We start from the raw sequence: 21,193 nt of genomic DNA, 5'->3' as shown, positions 1-21,193 counted from the left end.
GGAAGGAAAGGGGGTGTGGATGTACATTTTTGTGTGTATGTGACAGTGAGGTTTTACAAGTGTACAGTACTATCTTCTCAAGAATTTCCAGCTGACCTAAATAGTTCTGGTTTTTGTAGAAGTATGTGCTGTGTGTTAATGAGTTCCAGCAAACCGCTGTAGTATCAAAAGGAAGTGATGACATAATGAGGAAACAGGACATCCCCTTGAATGAGACGACTCACTTTTCCACTGACAGTATTGTGGTCCTCTCCTTTCTGCTGGATTCCACCTATGTATGTCCTAACAGTTGGCTGTGTCCGCTGTAGGAGATTTCAGTGGCCGCCTGCTTCCCATTGTCATATCATTCCTGCCCCACTCACACTCAGCATCCTGTTGGGCTTCCTGCTTACCAGCGACAGAGTCAGAGTGAAAGGTATAGACCAAAAAAAAAAAGCTGGAGGAACAGGAGGTCTGGTGGAAGTCTGAGTCGAGCACTGAAATTGTGTCAAAGTACTGAAACTTACAAATCTGAACAATTGATGTGTGTGTTGCCTGGCGTTCCCATGGCGAACTCCACTGGGAGCAGCTTATCTGCACTCTGCTGCTCAGGAAAGGGTGTGTCACTGGGTTTTCGATGTTTTTGAGTGTAACGATGAAGGATGATGCTGTTGTGATTTTTGAAGTTTTTCAACCACCAGGAGGAAGCTCTAATGGTGAACTATATCAACATTAGTGATTCTGAAACTTTTTCTGCAGTGCCCTCGTTTTGAGGATAAGACTATTGCTCCCCCTAGCCCCCCCTCCTCCTATTGCTTCAATATTCTACTCAACTTTATTTCAAGCATAGTGATTTGGCAATTATTTTTTGACACAACTAAAGCAGGAATTTGGGGACTAGGTATGAAAGGTGGAGTCCTCTGGTGGTAAGCAGCAGTCCTACCACCAACATACTGCTGTTCTCATTAATAATCAATTCATACATCACAGCAATCTCCTCACTGTTGGGAAAAATGAATTTCATGTGCCTTTTTGAGACCCCTGCTACAACTCTGTTGCCCTGGGGAGGGTCCTTCCCTCCACTTTGTGAACGCTTTTCACTATTATATAATGTTTGTGAACATTTTATCTGAGGAGCTGACTGTAGCTGATTCACTGGAATGTAATTGTTGTGACTTGGTGGAAAAAAGTAATTATTTTTAGTGAAGGTTCGCACGGACAGTGTTTTAACAAATGTGTACTTCCCCACGATGTCATAATTCTATTGTGAACTGCTTCTGTGCTGGAATACACACAGTTGCATCACCACCAGCCATCGCTTTAATGACAACAATGCATTCGGTAAAAAGGCATTAAATTAAGACTGGTACGTGATGATGGGTTTATTGCGATGTACTAGAAAATGGAAGTCTTGGGTTTTTTTTTTTTAACTTAACTTGTGAAAACCACAGATATGTTGCTGAATCACTCGGTGTGTGTGCATGTGGCTTAACAGTAATTTAAAAAAGGTGTGACATGGGCTGTACTTTACACTAAATGTTTTAGAAAGCAGCCTAACCTTCAAACATCAGTCTAAGTTTCTTTAGTTTCAGTAATCTGAGCACCAGAGGTTGTTGTTTTCCTTAAGATCTCTCACAATACTCATCTGAACATGGACACCAAATTAATTAAAAAATTATAAATGTGCTGAAAATCAGTACACCAAAAACAGCCAAAAATATTGTCAAAAGTATAAAAACAAAAATACATTAGAATGATTAGCCAACAGTTGATTAAGTGTCCTACAGATCCTGCCACACTGCCACCTGTGGGACAGTAAGGTGGCTCCTTATGATCTACTTTTTACTTTGGTCTAGTACTACTATTACGTTACAATACATTGAGCAGACACTTTTATCCGTGTGAATTTTTTAATGTGAACCTCAGAAAAAAAATCAGGCTTTTTATAAATGAGTTTTCTTGTGCAATGAGGAAAGCGAGAGACCGAAACCATCTACGTTAACAGGAACTCTGTTCTATAAACATCACTGTGTGAACTTATTCCTCTTATTGTAAAGAGACAGAGAAGAGAAGAGCAACAGTTGCTGAATGACCGCTGACAAATATTCAAGTATTTTCTCTAATGAGGAATGCAGTTATCTGCTGTAGGAGCGTGGTGAGAAAGTCAGAGATGGAAGGGTGTAGTCCAGGAGGAATAAACAGCAAACAGAAAGGAAGATGTGTTTTGTGTGTGTTTGTCCCTCTGCAGCTGCAGCTTTCTGTATGTGTGTGTGTGTGTGTGTGTGTGTGTGTGTGTGTGGATGGACTCTATCCTCACAGTTTCCAGGAAAAGGGGGGAGCCATCAGAGGGGTGGACAGGAAGCTCTAACAGGGCTTGCTTCCTGTCGCTCTCCTGATGGTGACCCGATAGTATACAAGTGTGTGCGTGTGTGCAAATATAAAACTGTTGCATATTTTTCTTGAGGTGTGTGATCCAAGCCCGTAATAAATTGTGTTGTGCTTTAAAGAGTGGGAGGAAAATCAGGAAAAAACCACCGGTGCTGCAGCTTTTGTTTTCTGCAAATGAAAACGAATTAGACTTTGTCTCGGTGCCTCACTGCCATAATCTGTATTGTTCTTCCTGTGTGTGTGACTTCCCTTACATTCCTCAGTAGGTGGGGAGGCTGCAGCCCAGAGTTTGGGCAGCTTCATCTGTTGCACATCTGAATTCCAGGGACTGGCCACTCAGCTTTAAGCATATCTGTGATTGTAAATCTATTAAATTTCTCCCCAAAATATGTATCATAACAATGGATCAGAGTGATGAGTGAAAAGGAAACTCAACTCTTTCTGGGCTTGTGATTTCACCTGGAACTGAAAAGGTTGTAACAGATTGACTGGAGCCTCATGATTTCTATATTTTGTTATTTTAAATTTAGCAGTTTTGAATGTAAACTAGTGTTTACTCTGCAGGCATGTTTTATAGACGACGTGGCCTTCGTCGTTGCATTATCTAAATAAAAACAAGATTTAGAAAATCATGTAGGTGCAATATCAGTCCATGAAAATGCAAGCTTTAAATAATCTATGCTACACTAGCTCTGTTTTCTTCTCTTTTCTCTCTGTGAATTGGACAAATCCAATCATCCCTCCTCATGTACGCTTGCTCTATAAAATGTTACACTGACGTTGTGATGTTCACACACCGGCCGATGCCCTGCGTGACACCCAGTTCATATTTGGGGTAAATCTAAATATTAACAGTTGTTCCTCGTGACTGCCATACTATTGCCTGAACCTGTGGGTCGTGCTACCACATGACACCCACCCACTCGTTCCTTCACTTTGATAACCTATGCATTAGCTAAAACCTAATTACTCGCTACAAAAGAGAGAAGATTTAGACGCAGGGCAACATGTCTGCACATGAACACAGCTCTGGAAGAACTTTAAAAAAAAAAAGTTCATACTTTTCAACGATTTTAGAATGATTTTATAGACTCTCTCTCTCTCTCTCTCTCTCTCTCTCTCACCACCCAGTTATATATTGTGATGGAATCATACTAATAGACATAGTACCTGTCCTAATATTTTTCCTAAACCTGAAGTATACTTGCTCGGTGGTGGAGATCAGCCTTTAGGACCAACTCAGGACTCACAACAACAACAACAAGGACCACTGCAAGGACTCCTTGAGTCGTCCTTGCAGTGTTTTTTTCCCCGTTTTGTTTCTGTCTCATTTCCTCCTGTTGACACACAGTTCTGCGTTGTCCTGTTGAAACACTGTTTGGCACAGAACTGCATGTCAAAATTGCATCTGTGAGTGCCGTGACACAGTCTGTATGAAACATGTTTTACCCGACCACACAAATACAGCATCTTGACCATAGTGTGGTGACTCTTTGCTGTGCAAAAAGGGAAGTGGCTCACCTCACACTTCTTACTCTGTCTCTCACTGCCATTTCTTATACAAAGCTGTCTCTGACTTTGCCTTCACATTTCTCTTTATTCACGCTTTAATGCTCTGCAGCCGTTCACTCACATTCTCCTCCACCTTCTGCTTTTCTGGTTCTCTGCCACTCACTCTTTCTTTTTGCCGTACTTTCTCTTCCAAGACCTTGTCATTCACCTCTTCCCCCTGTTTTTCTCTCTTTTTTTTTTCTCCTCCAGTGGCGATGGTGATTGACAGATGATCTGACCGAGGAAGACATCAGGTGAGGAAAAGTTAACTTCTCCTTCTTACCTCCACTCTCTGCTTCTCATGGTTCTTTGGGGGAAGTTGAATTTTATTTTAAGCTCCCTTTACAGTTCTCTTCGGTGCGTTTCTTTCACTAGGCGAGATTGAACCCTGTCTGTTACTGAATTGTCACTTTCATTCTCCTACCAGCTTGTCTATGAACTCAGAAAGTTGAATTATTTATTACCTTGCTGTACCGTTTGCAAAGCTGCTTTCCTTAATTAGATCTAATATTAAAGTATGTGTATTTTCTCCAAAAACATTTGAATTTTTAAATGACCTGCAGTAGTAGTTCTCCATAAATTTCACATCATTAAAAAAAACTGATTTGATGAGGAATGTAGTTTAATTTACTTCAGTCCACTGTTCTGACTTTGAAAGAACTTTTTTGTTGATCCACTATGGTAATCTGATAAAAAAAATGATGTTGCTATGAAACAGTTTGAAAATCTATAAACAAACTTTGTATAAGTAACAGATTCTAGATTAATATGTAAGAATTATGGGTTGGTTGTTCCCTTCTCTCCACGACACTGTGTTATAAATGGCCTTGTCCATGAATTGAGTTCACTCATGTGATGTGAATGAACAATTATATATAAAAGGAATCATTAAACTTGGTCAAACGTTTTCCACAGGAACTATATTTTTAACTCTGAACCAAATGGAGTGGAAAAAAACAGTATAACTGAAAAACATTCCTCTTCTTCCTTCCTGTATTCTGTTTCCTTTCGTAGACACTGTCTCTGTGCCAGTTATCATGGGGTGTACCTGTTGCAAGCAGAAAAAGTCTGCGGCGGTGGCGGCGGCGGCGGCAGCGGCGTTGGACGCCACAGACCTGTCTCCTAACAATGTAGACACAGGGTTGTCTCCTGTCTTCACCCAGGATCGTTACTGTCCTGACCCCACCCCCGGTATTCCAGACTTCAATAAGGGCTTCCCCTGCAGCTTCCCCAACACCACCACCCATCAGTGGCCTGGGAGCACAAGTAAGACCCGCCCCCTCCTCACAGCCAGGTTCAACAGAGATGAGGAAATTCAACTACGTCACAAGTTTATATCATTAACACAATATTTACCAACTGAGACTCTTACTGTACTGTGCTGTCTGAGGTACAGTTGTACTACAGTATACCATACTGTACTGTAGTATACCACAGTATGCTGTCCTGTGCTATAGCCATACTTGAAAAATCCAAAAATATAGAAGTGTGTGTTGTGTATGTCCATTCTTGTTTCCAGGTGGTGGCGTCACTCTCTTCATAGCTCTTTACGACTACGATGCTCGGACAGAAGACGACCTGACATTCCAGAAAGGAGAAAAGTTCCAGATCATCAACAATACGTGAGTACATACCAGCTAAATACAAACGTGTTTGCGTGTGTCCGCTGGAAATCATCATCAGTGTGACGACAATAAAGACACACGTTGACCTGGAAACGCTGTGCCTGAGATTCTACTCTGTAAGGATTGTGGAGATCTTTTAGACATCTCTACTGATCTGATCTCTGTGAATCCCCTCGGCTCTGGTTTTCAGTTACAAATCTATGGCTGTGGCTGAGCGTCGACCGTTACTGCTGTCTGTGGTGCTCCTTCTACTGTGACGTGGGACTTCTGTGTGTTTTTGGGTTTTGTTTTTTTCAGAGAGGGCGACTGGTGGGAGGCTCGATCTCTGGACACTGGCAACTCTGGTTACATCCCTTCCAACTACGTAGCTCCTGTCGACTCCATACAGGCCGAGGAGTGAGTAGAAAACACACACGCAGACCTCCCTAACCTTTACCTTAACATTAACCGTTACAAATCTTTGCCCTAGATTAGGGAACATATCATAAATACGTTAAAATTATATTGTATTAGATATTAGATACATTTCACAAACTACATCTTTAAGTGATGGACAGGAAATGAAAAAGAAAAAGTCTCAACCCGTGTGTGGTTGCCCTGACAACAGGTGGTATTTTGGGAAGATGGGCAGGAAGGATGCAGAAAGACAACTTCTGGGCCACGGTAACCAGAGGGGAACTTTTCTAATACGAGAGAGTGAGACCACTAAAGGTATGATGACCACACACACACACACACACACACACAGTGACTGTGTCTTTTATCTCCCCTGTCCTCACCTTCCTTCTCTCGGCCTCCTTTTAATCTCTTCACAGGAGCTTTCTCTCTGTCTATCCGTGACTGGGACGATAACAAGGGCGACCACGTGAAGCATTACAAGATCCGTAAACTAGACAACGGCGGCTACTACATCACCACCAGATCTCAGTTTGACACTGTTCAGCAGCTGGTGGAGCACTACAAAGGTGACACACAGTCACATTCATCCTCTTTTCACAGCGTTCAGAAACATTGTTTCACCGTCGACCCACCGCTGTGGAGCAGCAGTTCTTCTCAAGTGTCCTCCCGACCCACCGCTGTGGAGCAGCAGTTCTCCTTTTTTTTTACCATTATTGAACATTTATTTGCACAGTCACTCTCCAATGGGAGTGCACTTCCATTTAAGAGTGAATCACTCAAATGACTTGTATCCAAGGAATTTTTAGTCATAGCTTAATTTTTTTTAAATAACCAGTTGTTCTAAAATAGACCAAGAGATTTTAATCCACTAAAATGCATGTGCAGAAAAACAAACAACAAAAGCTGCATAAAAATAGTCGTGTTAATGTTTAGTGATATCTTGCGATGAAAGTACAAGGTTCTGTATTATTGTGTGATATATTCATTTTCAAGGCTGTGCTTGCATTTCAAACACAATTTTAGGTTTTAGAGAAAATATATGGAAAACCAACATAGTTACAGTTATAAATGTTTTTATTAAATGTATAGATGTTCATTTTTAACTAATGTAATCAAAGCATTTGAAAATAACATTTAGGTAATAATTGGCAGAAAAACTCATAATATTTGGACACAGCTGAAACAATTCTTAGCTGGTGTTTTCATGTTGCCTCATTATGAAAAGTTTTTGTTAACTTTCACTGCTGCGTAACCACTTTTACTTTTCAACTTTTCTTTTATATGTTTTTAATTACTAAGATAATTTTTAGTTTTTAGAAAGAAATGTATGAAAAATGCAGCAAATTAAATGTCCTTCCTGCAGTAGAAATGAAAACAGTTCTAGTTCTCTTCCTGCAGTAGTTCCTGTGATTCTTGTGATGACAAACTGCCTTTCTTAGTAACTTCATAATAACTAAATATTTCCTTTGAGGCTTTTTCTTACTAACTGTTGATCAGAATCAAATTATTGAAAGAAAAAAAAACAAATAACAAAGGCAGGTTTCACACCCTGGCTTCCTGTGCTATCTACCTGTCTGCATCTGCCCCCTAGTGGCTCGTGCTGATATAGCAGCAATAACTGGCTTGTTTTTCTTTTCTTGACGTCATTCTCATCACCAGTCTGTCTAATCTAGGCTCAAGTGTTGAACTTTCTTTTTCTGTATCTGTGTCTGTTCTGTGGTCTGTTGTTTTCCTCAGCCTCCGCAGGTGGAGCACGATGAAGCGTCTGCTTCTAATTGCATTTTCTGTGTCTGATTTGCTCAAAGGTCCTTGTGTTTGTGTTGTTCTCTGTTTGTCAGTTGCATAATTCATGTAGCCAACCTTTCTTGATCCTTCTTTATCTCCGCCTTTGCTCTGTGTTTTTCTTTACTCCACCTCTCTGCCACTCTTTCTTCTCTCTCCCTCTCTCAGAGAGAGCAGCAGGGCTGTGCTGCCGTTTGATTGGCAGCTGTAAACGGGGCATGCCTAAGCTGGCTGACTTATCAGTGAAGACCAAGGATATGTGGGAGATTCCCAGGGAATCCCTCCATCTGATTAAGAAACTGGGCAACGGCCAATTTGGAGAAGTCTGGATGGGTAGGATGTCATGTAGCAGTGGGTGGGAAGGTAACGGCTGGAGCACACCTGGATCAGAGAGCATCATGTCCAGCTGACACGGACATCAGTTAACATTTCAGGTGTGAAAGCACCGACTGACCGTGGGCAAAGTCTTTCTCTGTCTTACTCTGAGTGTCTGCCCTCACCTGCCGTCAGACTCCGACTCTGATTGGAACGTAAAACAGTAAAAGTCATTTTTTAAAATGTCAAAGATCCAGGTATGCAGAGCTGTTCCTCTCCTCCCCTGCTTTTGCATGTGCATGTTTCATCATCTCATCTGTGTCACTTCCTCCCCCTCCCTTCTTTCTCCCACCTCTCCACCCAACACCCTACATTTAATTCTTTCACCCTAACACACCTTCGTCCCTACACTCTACCACCACCACCCTCTTTGGCTCCATTGACCTCCACCATCAGAAAATAATAATGGGCTGTGTTATTACCTGACCACGCCCTGTATCAACTCCACCCCTCTCACCCTGGGCCTCGGGCGTGACGCTTGGGAGGTGTCCAGGGAAGAACTGGCCCTGACAAAGAAGCTGGGTCAGGGCTGCTTTGGGGACGTTTATATGGGTGAGACTGATGTTGGTGTCTGTAGTGTCTGTTGCTGTCAATGGGGTTAACAGGAATACAAGTTTAAATGTACAGTGAGTAATTGTGAATGTGTGACATAGAACTCAAACAGAAGTGAGTTGGTGAAGTGTAGGCGCCTCATCAAGTCTTCAGATGTTCCAGTACAAAGTATTCATACTGATACCATTAATACCACCAACCAATTTGTCATTGAAGCAACCAAACAGCTGAAGATGGATAAACTCTAGCTCAGCTGCCGCTGGTTCTGATGTGAGAGCGATTAACCTCCATCTCCCAGTAACATCACTCAGTCTCAGGTCATGCATGTTCTACAACCTGACACGTTTGCATGCATCATGTTTTTATTTTATTTTTTTGATGTTTATATTTGCTTTCCACTGTCCCTGAGGATGCATGCACACACACACACATACACACACAGTACATCAGTGGGCTGGAAAACAAATGTTTTGTTGTTGTACAGTGTGTCTTGTGCGCATTAATACTGACTTGTCTGCATGCCAGGCATGTGGAACGGCACCACCAAGGTAGCAGTGAAGACTCTGAAGCCAGGAACCATGTCCCCCGAGGCCTTCCTGGAGGAGGCTCAAATCATGAAGAGGCTTCGCCATGACAAACTGGTGCAGCTCTATGCCGTTGTCTCCGAGGAGCCTATCTACATTATCACTGAGTTCATGAGCCAAGGTATCTGGCTGCTTCAACTGTGACTTCCTCTACGGCATGAATCACTGCTGGAAAGTGGGAACGTTGTTGTTTTTTCCTTTTCTTTTGTTTTTTATTTTCACTTTTTTTTCAAAGGTAACAGAATATTTCTGTGGAGTTTATACCTCCTCTAACATTATACAGCACCTCACTTACATCCTTTTAAGCCAGCAAAGAGTTCAGACTAAGTTGAAAAGACACTGCAAGAATTTATAATGTGGAATCGTTGCATATTTGCATTGTAAACCACACTATGCATGCATACTTGCAGCGCTTACTGTGGCCACCATGTGGCGCTGTGGCACTGGCACTAGTTCACAGTACGTCTGTGTGGCTGAACTTACCTGAACTCACCCTTTAATGTGCTGCTGTGAAGAATCCTTTAAGCCACTGTGATGAATTGGCTGAATTCTACTGAGTTGTTGACAGAACATGGCAGAATGAACAAAAGTCATCATGAAATTCCAAATACCCAGAATCCGTTTGGATTGAAGACATTATTATTTTTTTAAACCAATATACTAATGTGTCTGTTACACATGGCCATCCTGTCTGGTTTCCCTAGAAGCAATAGACTTCGACAGTAGACTTTTTGGTCTCATTTTTTGTTTTAACACACTTTGGATTTCAAAAACAGTCCCCTCGAAATATATGTCTTATCTAACATTACCATTATTTTCTAGATAAGAACACATTGTGTGTAACTTTTTCATGTAAATCCCACTCACTCAAGTACAACAGCACTGTATTTCTCTTTAAAAAAAACGATTTTAGATGATGTGTAATGACTGGAGAATATTCATTGAAAACACATGATGTAATGCAGTTCCATACATGTCAGACCTTTTATGATGCTTCCCTGCTATCATTTGCAGGAAGTTTGTTGGACTTCCTAAAAGACGGCGAGGGCCAGAACCTGAAGCTGCCTCAGCTGGTGGACATGGCCGCACAGGTGAGTTGGAGACAGACGTAAACACACTCACATGTGGGAACAGCTACTACATTTCTATTTAAATGGTTATGATACGTGTCTGCAGATTGCGGCCGGTATGGCGTACATTGAGCGGATGAACTACATCCACCGTGACCTGCGAGCGGCTAACATCCTGGTGGGAGACAACCTGGTGTGCAAGATCGCTGACTTTGGTCTGGCCAGACTCATTGAGGACAATGAGTACACAGCCAGACAAGGTAACGTTTAACAATGTGACTAGCTGTGTGGCTAACCTTTTTTATTCAAACAATCATTTTTCCTGACAGTGTTTTCTTTTTTTTATTATCTTTATTACATGTATTCATGTATGAAAAGGTTGTACTGTTTTGTTTGTTTATTTTTCTTCTCTCATCCATCATCTTCAGTCATATTTTTTAACTTGTAGAAGATGTAAAGTACAGCTGTGTCGGTGTGTTCGTGTCTGCGCTTGGAAACAGTGATGATTTATAGATATATATATATACATACATGTATATAACCTGTCCTAATGATATAATTAAGCTTCTACACTCTGTTTCCATGGTTTCAGGGGCCAAGTTCCCCATCAAGTGGACGGCTCCAGAAGCTGCATTATATGGACGCTTTACCATCAAGTCAGATGTCTGGAGCTTTGGTATCCTACTAACAGAGCTCATCACCAAGGGACGTGTACCGTACCCAGGTATGTGACCCGTACTGTCCACCGGGCTGGAACTTAAAAAAACACTGCTGGAAAATAATTCTGAAATTGTGAATTTCACAAACGTTTCCATTTGAATGATGACAGCGTGAGTGTTGGGGAGAACACTTGCAGGTGGTCTCTCGCAGGTTTGTGTTCCTTAAAATAAATAAATAAATAAAAATAAATGTTTCTCCTCCATTGGAGTCACTGTCAAATGTTCCCCCCGAAGGTTCATACGGCTGCTGACTAAGCCTCCCAGTGCTGGTACTTCACTGTATTTGACAGTGTACTGGAGTGATTTGTGTGGTGACACTCCTGCAGTAGTGCATCTGTGTGCATTTTACCTCAAACAGCACTTAATGGTTTCCCAGAGGTAGAGAGTGGAGGCAGTCAGGGCAGCTGTCGGCCGCGGAGACCAGGGTTTTAGAGGAGATTTTTCATCCAACAAATTAAAACGCGACTCAGTTTTAAAGTCTGAAAACAGATGAATTAATTGTCCCCTGTATAACACCGGACGCACCAGTGTGAGTTCAACTAGACACTGCCAGAAGAGGGCGACGGATGGATGTGCTGAGAATTGCTGATTGAATTTTTGTTATCATGAGTAAAGTAGAAGACTGAGGTGAGTCAAACATGTCTAAGACACATTAGGGGACCAGAAAAGTATTGATAAAATGTCCTTCTTTGTAGAATTATTCTTTACCAAGTCACACCCCGGTTCTAGGGCCAGAAATCAAGTTTTCTATTTTAATGTTCTTTTGGTTTTACAAAGAAGAAGAAAAAAGATGGAGGTTTTTCTCAAAGATATTTTTTAGATAGTTTATAAAATGCATCCAGCTCGAACAGTATGATCCTGTACTTTTACAGTTAAAAGTGAAATATAAACCCAAACAGAGACTAAAAAGAAAGAGTACAAAGAAACAAGCAGAACAAATAAAGCAATTGTACATAGTTCCTGGAGATACAGATAACAGCTGGAAGTGGTTTTTTAAATAATGTATAATGAAAAATATAGTGAGATAGGATGAAGAAGTATAGATATATAGATTCTGAGCCAAAAGCGTGCACATAACTTCCTACAGACAAAGCTATGATGTGACCAATGCTTCTAAATGCTCCTTATTTTGTATAAAGTTTTCATTGAAAATACCTACAAAATTAACATTATTTTTTCTAAGGCTAAGCCTAGTCTTAACTCTAGTGAATGTTTTTAAAAAGATACAATTTCACAAGGTATTTGAAACCTTTTTTTATTTTTTTAATTTGATGCTGCTGTTCTGATGACTGATCATGACAACAGTATCTGTATGCCGTCTGTGCTCTGTTGACTCCAACCAGTGTCCCTCTCTCTTCTTCCTGAAACTCTTGCAGGCATGAACAACCGTGAGGTGCTGGAGCAGGTGGAGAGGGGCTACAGAATGCCCTGTGCCTCGGGCTGCCCCGCCTCGCTCCATGAACTCATGCTGCAGTGCTGGAGGCGAGAGGCCGACGAGAGGCACACCTTCGACTACCTGCAGTCCTTCCTGGAGGATTACTTCACCGCCACGGAGCCGCAGTACCAGCCTGGAGAAAACCTGTGACGGCACACGTGTGGGAGTGACATGGAGTGATAATGGAGCGCAGCCCCCCCCCCCCCCCCAGACACAGACAGATGTACGCTGACAGTCATATCGTAGTGCATTCACATTCGTTGTCGTACACTGTACATAGAGCGGCACTCTCAGTATACAAACATATCATTCCCTTGTCTTAATTGTTCAGGGACACTTTTTGTTTTCCTTCTTCGGCACCGCAGCCCGCTCAGGACAGCTCCGTCGACTGTGTTGAGGAGCAGAGTCGGAGCTCTGCTGCTCAGGCCTTGCAGTGATGTTGCTTTACTCTGTAACCATGACAACAAGGAACTGCAAGAAGATGTAGATGGTTGTGCTGAGGTGGGGGAAGTGGAGTTGGTACATGGTCTGTTCATCTACCACATACGTGCCTTTCTTTCTCCGAGGACAGTGTCATCACAGGGGACTAGCTCTTTACCTGAAGATATTTTATTGGTTTGTTTGTTTTAAGAAAAAGTAAACCCAGATCCAACAGGTTACTGTGCAAAAAAAAAAAAAAAAATGAACCCAGTGAACCTGAGCAGTAACTGGGTAGATTATGTATAGATGTGTCTGACAACCACTCTTATGTAAGCTTCATGTCTAACTACTGAAAAGAAAGGGGTTTGTTTTTAATGAAAAACAAAACTTTTATATTATTCAGAAAGAGAAGGTTTTGAACTTGAGCTAAGATGCATGTGTGTTCATGACACACCCTGAAGTGGTCAAACAAACGTCTGTTTCAGATTTTAAATATCATTTTTATACTCTGTTACCAAAGTCTGAGGAATGCTCTTTGTTTGACTAACCACTCACCACAGTGTTGTATGAACTGTTTCTGCTGTTGTTGTAATTTCCTCAGATATATGTCAGTGCACGGGGCCAGCACTTCTGCAGTGTAACCGTACAGTTACCATGTATACAGTGTCCTGCTGGTGGGAGGGCAGGGTGACATGTTACACACACACACACAGAGAAGGATTCTATTTTATTGTCTTAAGAAGAAAATGCTTCTGTTTAGATATCTCTGTCATGATATTATAATAAAGATTAATTTTCCTTCAAATTAAAGTGCAGGTCACGTCGGTGGTGCTCTTTAGGTGGTCATTGTTTTAAACAACATTTCACTTGTGGTCCATGTGGGGCAGATGCAGGCCTTTAGTGGTCCACACCTGGTCTTGAGGTAGCCAGAATGTGGGCCACATGTTGGGCCTAAATTAAACCACAGCAGTGAGCTTCTGCTGGACAAACTGAAACTTCCTGTTTTCAGATCCTGGTTCTTTGTTGTCTTTGTGCTTTGTTTCGAAAGTGACTGGTAAAACAGTTAAATACGCTTCCACTAGGTGGTAGCAGATGGTTCTTTTCTTTTTTTAAAGAAGATTTTCATGTATCTTTCTTCAATGTCTTCTAATATTCAGCCCTGTTGGCTGGTGTTCAACTAAACAGGCCCAGGTTTCACACTGAGGTAAACTGTAATATTCTGATCCATATACATTTGGTGGTGCACTGTGGGATTCTTTCTAGTGTAAAATATGTGGTCGTGGTGTGAAGAGGTTAGTAAGAACTCTGTTAAAGGACATTCCTGTGTTTTCCATAATAACGACTGGTGTAAAGTTTTTATGATTTTCCTGTAAATCAGTTCTGAAACAACAACAAAAAAAATACAAAGACATAAAAAGCAGAGCTTAAATGTAACAAATATAGTGTTAGGCTATAATATAAAACAGCTCACTGTCTTACTGGTAACCCAGACAACTATGTTTTATCCTCCTACAGTGTTGTATGAACTGTTTCTGCTGTTGTTGTAATTTCCTCAGATATATGTCAGTGCACGGGGCCAGCACTTCTGCAGTGTAACCGTACAGTTACCATGTATACAGTGTCCTGCTGGTGGGAGGGCAGGGTGACATGTTACACACACACACACAGAGAAGGATTCTATTTTATTGTCTTAAGAAGAAAATGCTTCTGTTTAGATATCTCTGTCATGATATTATAATAAAGATTAATTTTCCTTCAAATTAAAGTGCAGGTCACGTCGGTGGTGCTCTTTAGGTGGTCATTGTTTTAAACAACATTTCACTTGTGGTCCATGTGGGGCAGATGCAGGCCTTTAGTGGTCCACACCTGGTCTTGAGGTAGCCAGAATGTGGGCCACATGTTGGGCCTAAATTAAACCACAGCAGTGAGCTTCTGCTGGACAAACTGAAACTTCCTGTTTTCAGATCCTGGTTCTTTGTTGTCTTTGTGCTTTGTTTCGAAAGTGACTGGTAAAACAGTTAAATACGCTTCCACTAGGTGGTAGCAGATGGTTCTTTTCTTTTTTTAAAGAAGATTTTCATGTATCTTTCTTCAATGTCTTCTAATATTCAGCCCTGTTGGCTGGTGTTCAACTAAACAGGCCCAGGTTTCACACTGAGGTAAACTGTAATATTCTGATCCATATACATTTGGTGGTGCACTGTGGGATTCTTTCTAGTGTAAAATATGTGGTCGTGGTGTGAAGAGGTTAGTAAGAACTCTGTTAAAGGACATTCCTGTGTTTTCCATAATAACGACTGGTGTAAAGTTTTTATGATTTTCCTGTAAATCAGTTCTGAAACAACAACAAAAAAAATACAAAGACATAAAAAGCAGAGCTTAAATGTAACAAATATAGTGTTAGGCTATAATATAAAACAGCTCACTGTCTTACTGGTAACCCAGACAACTATGTTTTATCCTCCTACTCGTTTCTCTCTCTCTCTCTCTCTCTCTCCCTCCCCCCCCCCATCTCTCTCTCTCTCTCTCTTTCTTTCTCACCCTGGTCTCTGTCTTCTTCATTCACACTCTATTTCTATTCTGTCCTCCCTAAACTACTCCTCCCATGGTTCCTGGGGTGTAAAGTGAGTCCAGCTACGGGTGCCTGTGTGGTTTTGATACTCAGGCACGTTGGAGAGGCGCAGCAGAGACTGGGGCGCACCAGAGACAGAGCTGGAATCGCAGAGACACGGACGCACGGGCGCCCGCATACAGGGGAGTCCCGCTCCTGTGACCAGAACGAGAGGACGGGGCTGGAGCGCAGTCATGTCAGCGCCTCAGCCGGCCAGGAGATCGTGAACCAACGTCACTGACTGCAGTTTTTGCGAAAATCCCCACCGTTGACTGATTTGCTGTCACATCTTTTGTGGGTGCAGATATTGACGTGAGCCAGAGGAAAAGGAGGACGTTCACTGGAGACGCTGATGTCGGAGGACTGGCTCAGATGAAGGGGAAATGCTGGCAGCTGACGGCTGCAGCCGTCCACACTGCGGCTCCGTGACCTGGGAGAGGAGAGGAGCGAAGACCCGCCGCTGCTGCAGCCGCCGCCGCCGCCGCTGCTGCCGCCGACAGCCGCGCCAGTCAGCACTGACACCGCATCAGCTCCAGCTGCCAGCAGCGCCAACCTCCACTCTCTCTGTGCTCCTGGGTGAGTCTCTGTATCCACACACACACACACACACACACACACACACCGTCCAAAATGTTGAGAGTCCGCTCAGCCAGCTGTGCAGCACATCAGTGGGACTTTTTCAGCACATGATTCCTATCTGTTCCGTGAACGCCACGGTTGCGCACTGCCGGAGCTGGGGGTCATCTGGGCTTTACTGTAGGCAGGCACCGCGTACGTGTGGTCAGACCCAGATGTGATTGGACGTCGGTGTTCTGAACCCCCCTGTGTGACCCCCACCTGTGTACATGATGTGTCATCGGGGTATTCTTCATTCTCACTAAACACCATAGGAGAGCAACAGTGCACTGTGCTACACAAGTACACACACACACACACACACACACACCCTGTGGCTGAGTTTGATGGGACTTCTCTCATCATGAGTCCTTATGGCAGAGATGTGATGTTTGTGAGCCCGGCTCTTTATGACGGACAGATGTCTGCTTCAGAACAGGGCTGTGTGTGAGAGTGGGCTCAGTCTCCCCTCCGGCTGCCAGTCTGATTCTGAGCCATTAGGACTTTTTAAGGCAGGACACAGCAGCAGGAGCAGCAGCATCCTGCAGTGGCAACAGGGCTGCCGAGCTGGAGAGACACAGCATACTCATGGTGGTGATTATCAGCTCTTGTCTGGGGTTTTAGAGGCGGAGGAGTGTGCATGTGATTTGTGCGTGCGTGTGTGTGTGTAAGACAAAGGAAGGAAAGAGCTTAGGAGAACCTGGAAGAGAAGACGTGTGTGTGTGTGTGTGTGAGAGAGAGAGAGAGAGGGAAGTCAATGTCAGTGTCTGGGCACTGACAGTTGGTTATTTAAGGGCCCCCTCAGAGACGTGCACAGAGTGCCCTAGTGCAGGTGCTGTTGGTATGCAGAGTGATGCTTTGTCTGTCTGTCTGTCTGTCTGTCTCTCAGTTAGACAGTCTCACTCCCTCAGCAGCTGCTGGAGGAGTGAGTTCTCCTGTTGGCACGGCCACTTGGACGTAATGAATAATTTCAACTCTAAATGCTGGAATGAAAAAAGGAAACGGCCTTACCTTGGCATGAGGCCGCTCTGTCAGACTTGACTTGAGTGCTGATGCTTTGTCTTGTTTTTGTGTGTGTTTTTGTGTGTGTGTGCATATGCATGTGTGTGTGTTCCAACAGACAATGTGAACATATAAGAGCCCAGGCATACTGTGCCTCCTACCTGTAAGAGCGGGGCCAGTCGTCATAGCAACGGCCTTGTAGCTCCGTTGACGTTCCGCCTGTCCTCACTGGCAGGGTCAACACACCTCACACACAACAGTGTGTCTCAAAGCTCTGTGTGTGTTTGTGTGGAAAAAAAGTATCTTTTGTGTGTGCCCTTGTGTCGTTTCATAGGTGTTGTGGGCTGATGGCAAAGACGAGTCTTAAAGCTCTCTGTGTGTGTGTGTGTGTGTGCGCGCCTGTGCGTGTGTGTATTGCAGTGTCACACAGATACACCCTGCTGATGTGACAGCCAACAGATCAACCAATCATCTGTTTCCTCTCTCTGCCTATCAGCAGGAGGTTGCTGTAGTCAGACGTCCTCTTGATACGAGGTCGTCATGGAGATGGAGAAGACAGAATGGACCTTTTTGAATGTTTGCACACGCACACACACACACACACACACATATGTGTATATACACACAAAGGGACACACACATGAACACATGTTATACTGTGAGTGTTTCTTGACCTCCACTGTTGCAACAGGAAGTTTAACAGAGCTGCAACCTGTTGATGTTGGTGGAGAGCTGTGTTTGTCCTGGAGCGGGTTTGGACCTGAAAGTTAGTCCTTGTAAATATTAACCTGATGAACCTGTGTATTTTTCATTAATCTTAACTTCTGAAACGTTGATGATAACGTCTGCTTTAGTTGCACTTGTTAATTGGTTGTTACTGGAAACTTTTGATCGACCAATCACACGTCAACAACTGAGGTTGCTGCTGGTCTGAGGTTGTGGGTCATATTTCCTTAATACACTTTGGGCTCATCTCTGAGCGTTGGCTTAAATCCCACAACCTGAAAAAACTACACCTGAGTGAAAGCGGTTTCCTCGTCTCCTAATGCTTACCTCACCAGAAAATGTGCCGTGTCATCAGCAACGCACAAATCACCAACTAGCAGAACACACTCCTTACCATCTGCCTCTACCAAACCCACCAATGCAGATGAGGAGAATCAGAGAATCAACTTAATCAAATGTTTCTGGTTTAATGTGGGACAGATGTTCAAAGACCAGGCTGAGATGGTTTGGACCTGTTCTGGGCCTGAGACAGTGACTATATATATGAGACCAGGAGAGTTAGAGATGGAGCTGCCAGGCAGCAGATTCAGGAGATTCATGGTGTTGGTGGAGGAGGATGTGAAAATGGTTGGTGTAACGGCAGAGAAGGAGAGAAATAAATAAGATGGAGACGTATAGTCGGCTGTGGTGACCCCTGGAAGACGCAGCTTTGAGGTGTTCGCTGGAGACAAACCAGCAGCAGCTGAAGATCAACTTTAGTTTTCAGCATCCACCTGTCATTCAGCAGTCCTGTCGGACCGTTATTACTCAGCAGTTTGAAAGCTTCTCTGAACTGATCCAGGATCAGAGGCTTTCACACAGAATTTGCATCCATTCAGCTTGACAGAATCTGATTGGTTAGAGTGAGAGAGCTTTCTCCAATTGTCACGGAGACATTGTAAAACTCTCTAATTAAGATGCAAATGATCAGTGTTTTTAATATTAATTTGTGAAATCAGAGACGTTCTAAGTTCCTCTGTTGAAAAACGACCAAGTTTGAATGTTTTCTGAGCCTGGGTGCAGATCTTTACCAATGTTTTTAATCTATAATGTTCAATATTTTATATATTTTATATAGAATATTACAGGGTAAAAGCTCGAGAACTGACATTGTTTTTGTCCTTGTGTCAAATAAGCGTCTTCTTTTATCAGCGTCACACCCACACACATTCGGGGAGTCTGAGGCTCAGTTCACCATGGGGTTGTGGGTTTGAATCCAGACTGTTTGTCTAAAAGCCCTGGCCCTCTGTGGGTGGAGGTGCAAACCTGTAGCATAAATTCCGTTGAGTGGTCAGCGGGCCGAGGAGAGGGCCGGACACTGGCAGAGCAGACCATTCACACACACAAACACAAGGCGACGCGCACACACTCACTCATACACCTCAACCATTTAGCGTTAGTGTAAGCAGCACTTGTATGCTCCATTCTGTCACCTCCCACACAATACATTCATAAAACGTCTCCTCCTAGCCAAAGGCACCGCTTCAATAGAAAACATCTCTCTTTCTCTTTCCTCCTGCCTCCTCCTCTCCTTCTTCCTGCCACCCCTCCTCCTCCTCCTCTGTATCTGTCATTTAGTCAGTCCCATCCTCTGCTTCTTCTTTTTTTTCCTCCCCATCTTACTTCTACTTGTCCTTCCTCACCCTCTCCCCACTTCCACCTCCCACCCAGGGGCTGGCTGCAGCCGGTTTTAGTCCGACAGCGGAGAGGAAGCTTTGACCTCTCACCTCCGGAGGGTTGTGGGAGGGAGGCAAGAGTGGAGGGATGATGGAGGTCAGAGGGGTGGAGAGATGCAGTGGAGCTGGAGGGGGGTGAGGGGGGTGAGGGGTGGGGGACACAGGAGGGATTTCTTGAGAAAGATGGAGAGGAGGAGAACAGTGAGGAGGGGGCCTACAGAGAAGAATTGGAGAGGACAGAGGGGTCAGGGAGGAAAAAGTGATAAATGAAGGGAGAGTGGCGGGATGGAAGGATGAAAAGGGTGAGGTAGAGCGTGTGGAGAGGATGAGAAGGAGAGGGAGACAGAGTGTGAAGCTGCTGTGTACCTCCCTAACAAGCTGGACAGAATCAGCTCAATTATTAAAGAGGAGCGAGAGATGGGGAAAACACGCAGACATACAAATGTACGAAGAGCAGAATCTCTGTCTGGCACACACACACACACACAGAGAGAGAGCGAGAGAGAGACACACACACCAACACACTCTCACATGTACAGTACAGTACGTCTGATTTTGCTGCTGTTTCACGCTTGTGCGTCAGAGTTATCTGTGTTTTAGCGGCGGTGTCTGGGTATGTGTGTTGAAAACAGTGAGTCAGAGGATAAGCAGAGACTTGTTAGTGATTCTCCTCAACACCCTCCTCCCCCCAACACACACACACACACACACCATCAGCACCACCACCACCAGCACCATCACCATCACCTCACTCCACCGTCTAATTTGGCTTCACAACTCTGTCAGCGTTCCAGCGCCGCGGCTTGAACGCCGTCCTGTCAATATGAACAGATAATCAGAGCACTCAGAGGTCTGTCTATAAACCCCCATGGTGAATGGAGTTTTTCAGCCCCTCTCCTCCCTCCCCTCCTCCCTCTCCTCCTCCTCCTCTTCCTCCGTCTTGCCCATTCCACCCTCGTTTCTAGTTCTCCCTTTTTCTTTCCCTTCTCTCCCTCCTTCTCGGGGAGGAAGCGTTGCCCCCGAGGGACGAAAAAGATTCGCTACCTTCCAGGAGAGAAAGAGATCATGTGTGTTTCGGTGTGTGTGTGCGCGCGCATGTGTGAATGTGTGTCCTCATTGTGTGTTACGAGTGAGAACACATACTTCCTGAGACCGAGAAGAAGAAAGGGGGAGACGGGGAGGAACAAGTGAAGGGGGAGTGAAAGCAGAAGGATGTGGAGGGGGGAGGAGGGGGGAGGAAGAGATAAGAGAGGAAGACAGAGAGTAGTCGGGAAGAAGGGGAAGATGGATGAATGCTGTGTGCAGCGACTGTGTGTGTGTGTGTGTGTGTGTGTGTGTGATGGTGCAGGTAGACAGTGAGGAACTGAAGTGTTAACTCTCAGCACAAGTCATAATTTCTTAGGATGTGTGCAGATGAGTCTGAGTGTGAGTGTGTGTGTGTTTGTGCACTCACCTGAGTGTGTTTGAGTGTGTTACCTGGTCCAGGCTGGAGGCCAAGAACCAGAGAGCTCCACTGTTGTGTGGTCATGCTGTGTGTGCAGCATGTGTGTGTATATACACTTTTTTGGAGGTGTGTGTGCAGGAGCTGGGGCTGATGAGCTGTCAGTACCTACAGTTGGAATGTTCACAAGGCGGCCATTGTTGT

The 21,193-nt window shown here is 43.9% G+C and overlaps 2 protein-coding genes across 6 annotated transcripts in view; both read left to right on the top strand.

The window, feature by feature from the left end:
- yrk (Yes-related kinase) overlaps positions 1-13,874 on the top strand; it is a 14,978-nt gene extending 1,104 nt beyond the window's left edge. For 2 of the 4 annotated variants that reach the window (XM_008331593.3, XM_025065094.1), the window contains 12 exons: positions 4,129-4,172; positions 4,933-5,184; positions 5,438-5,540; positions 5,841-5,939; positions 6,151-6,254; positions 6,359-6,508; positions 7,893-8,057; positions 9,177-9,356; positions 10,250-10,326; positions 10,412-10,565; positions 10,898-11,029; positions 12,401-13,874. In XM_008331593.3, coding sequence (XP_008329815.1) covers positions 4,956-5,184; positions 5,438-5,540; positions 5,841-5,939; positions 6,151-6,254; positions 6,359-6,508; positions 7,893-8,057; positions 9,177-9,356; positions 10,250-10,326; positions 10,412-10,565; positions 10,898-11,029; positions 12,401-12,609 — 1,602 coding nt within the window. In that variant the 5' untranslated portion in view covers positions 4,129-4,172; positions 4,933-4,955 and the 3' untranslated portion in view covers positions 12,610-13,874. Of the gene's footprint in view, positions 1-4,128; positions 4,173-4,932; positions 5,185-5,437; positions 5,541-5,840; positions 5,940-6,150; positions 6,255-6,358; positions 6,509-7,892; positions 8,058-8,495; positions 8,652-9,176; positions 9,357-10,249; positions 10,327-10,411; positions 10,566-10,897; positions 11,030-12,400 lie in introns of all 4 variants that reach the window. The other 2 variants (XM_008331594.3, XM_017041203.2) reach the window with 2 other exon arrangements.
- Positions 13,875-14,435: 561 nt separating this feature from the next.
- The window catches only part of ahdc1 (AT hook, DNA binding motif, containing 1), a 21,631-nt gene continuing 14,873 nt past the window's right edge, over positions 14,436-21,193 (top strand). For both annotated transcript variants that reach the window (XM_017041207.2, XM_025065092.1), the window contains exon 1: positions 14,436-16,066. The gene's annotated coding sequence lies outside the window, so the exon portion shown is untranslated. The remainder of the gene's footprint in view (positions 16,067-21,193) is intronic.

The sequence above is a fragment of the Cynoglossus semilaevis genome, chromosome 18 (genome assembly GCF_000523025.1).
Source record: "Cynoglossus semilaevis isolate Cse_v1.0 chromosome 18, Cse_v1.0, whole genome shotgun sequence".
In the NCBI taxonomy this organism is placed as follows: Eukaryota; Metazoa; Chordata; class Actinopteri; order Pleuronectiformes; family Cynoglossidae; genus Cynoglossus; species Cynoglossus semilaevis.
This window is presented reverse-complemented; position numbering and strand designations above follow the sequence as displayed.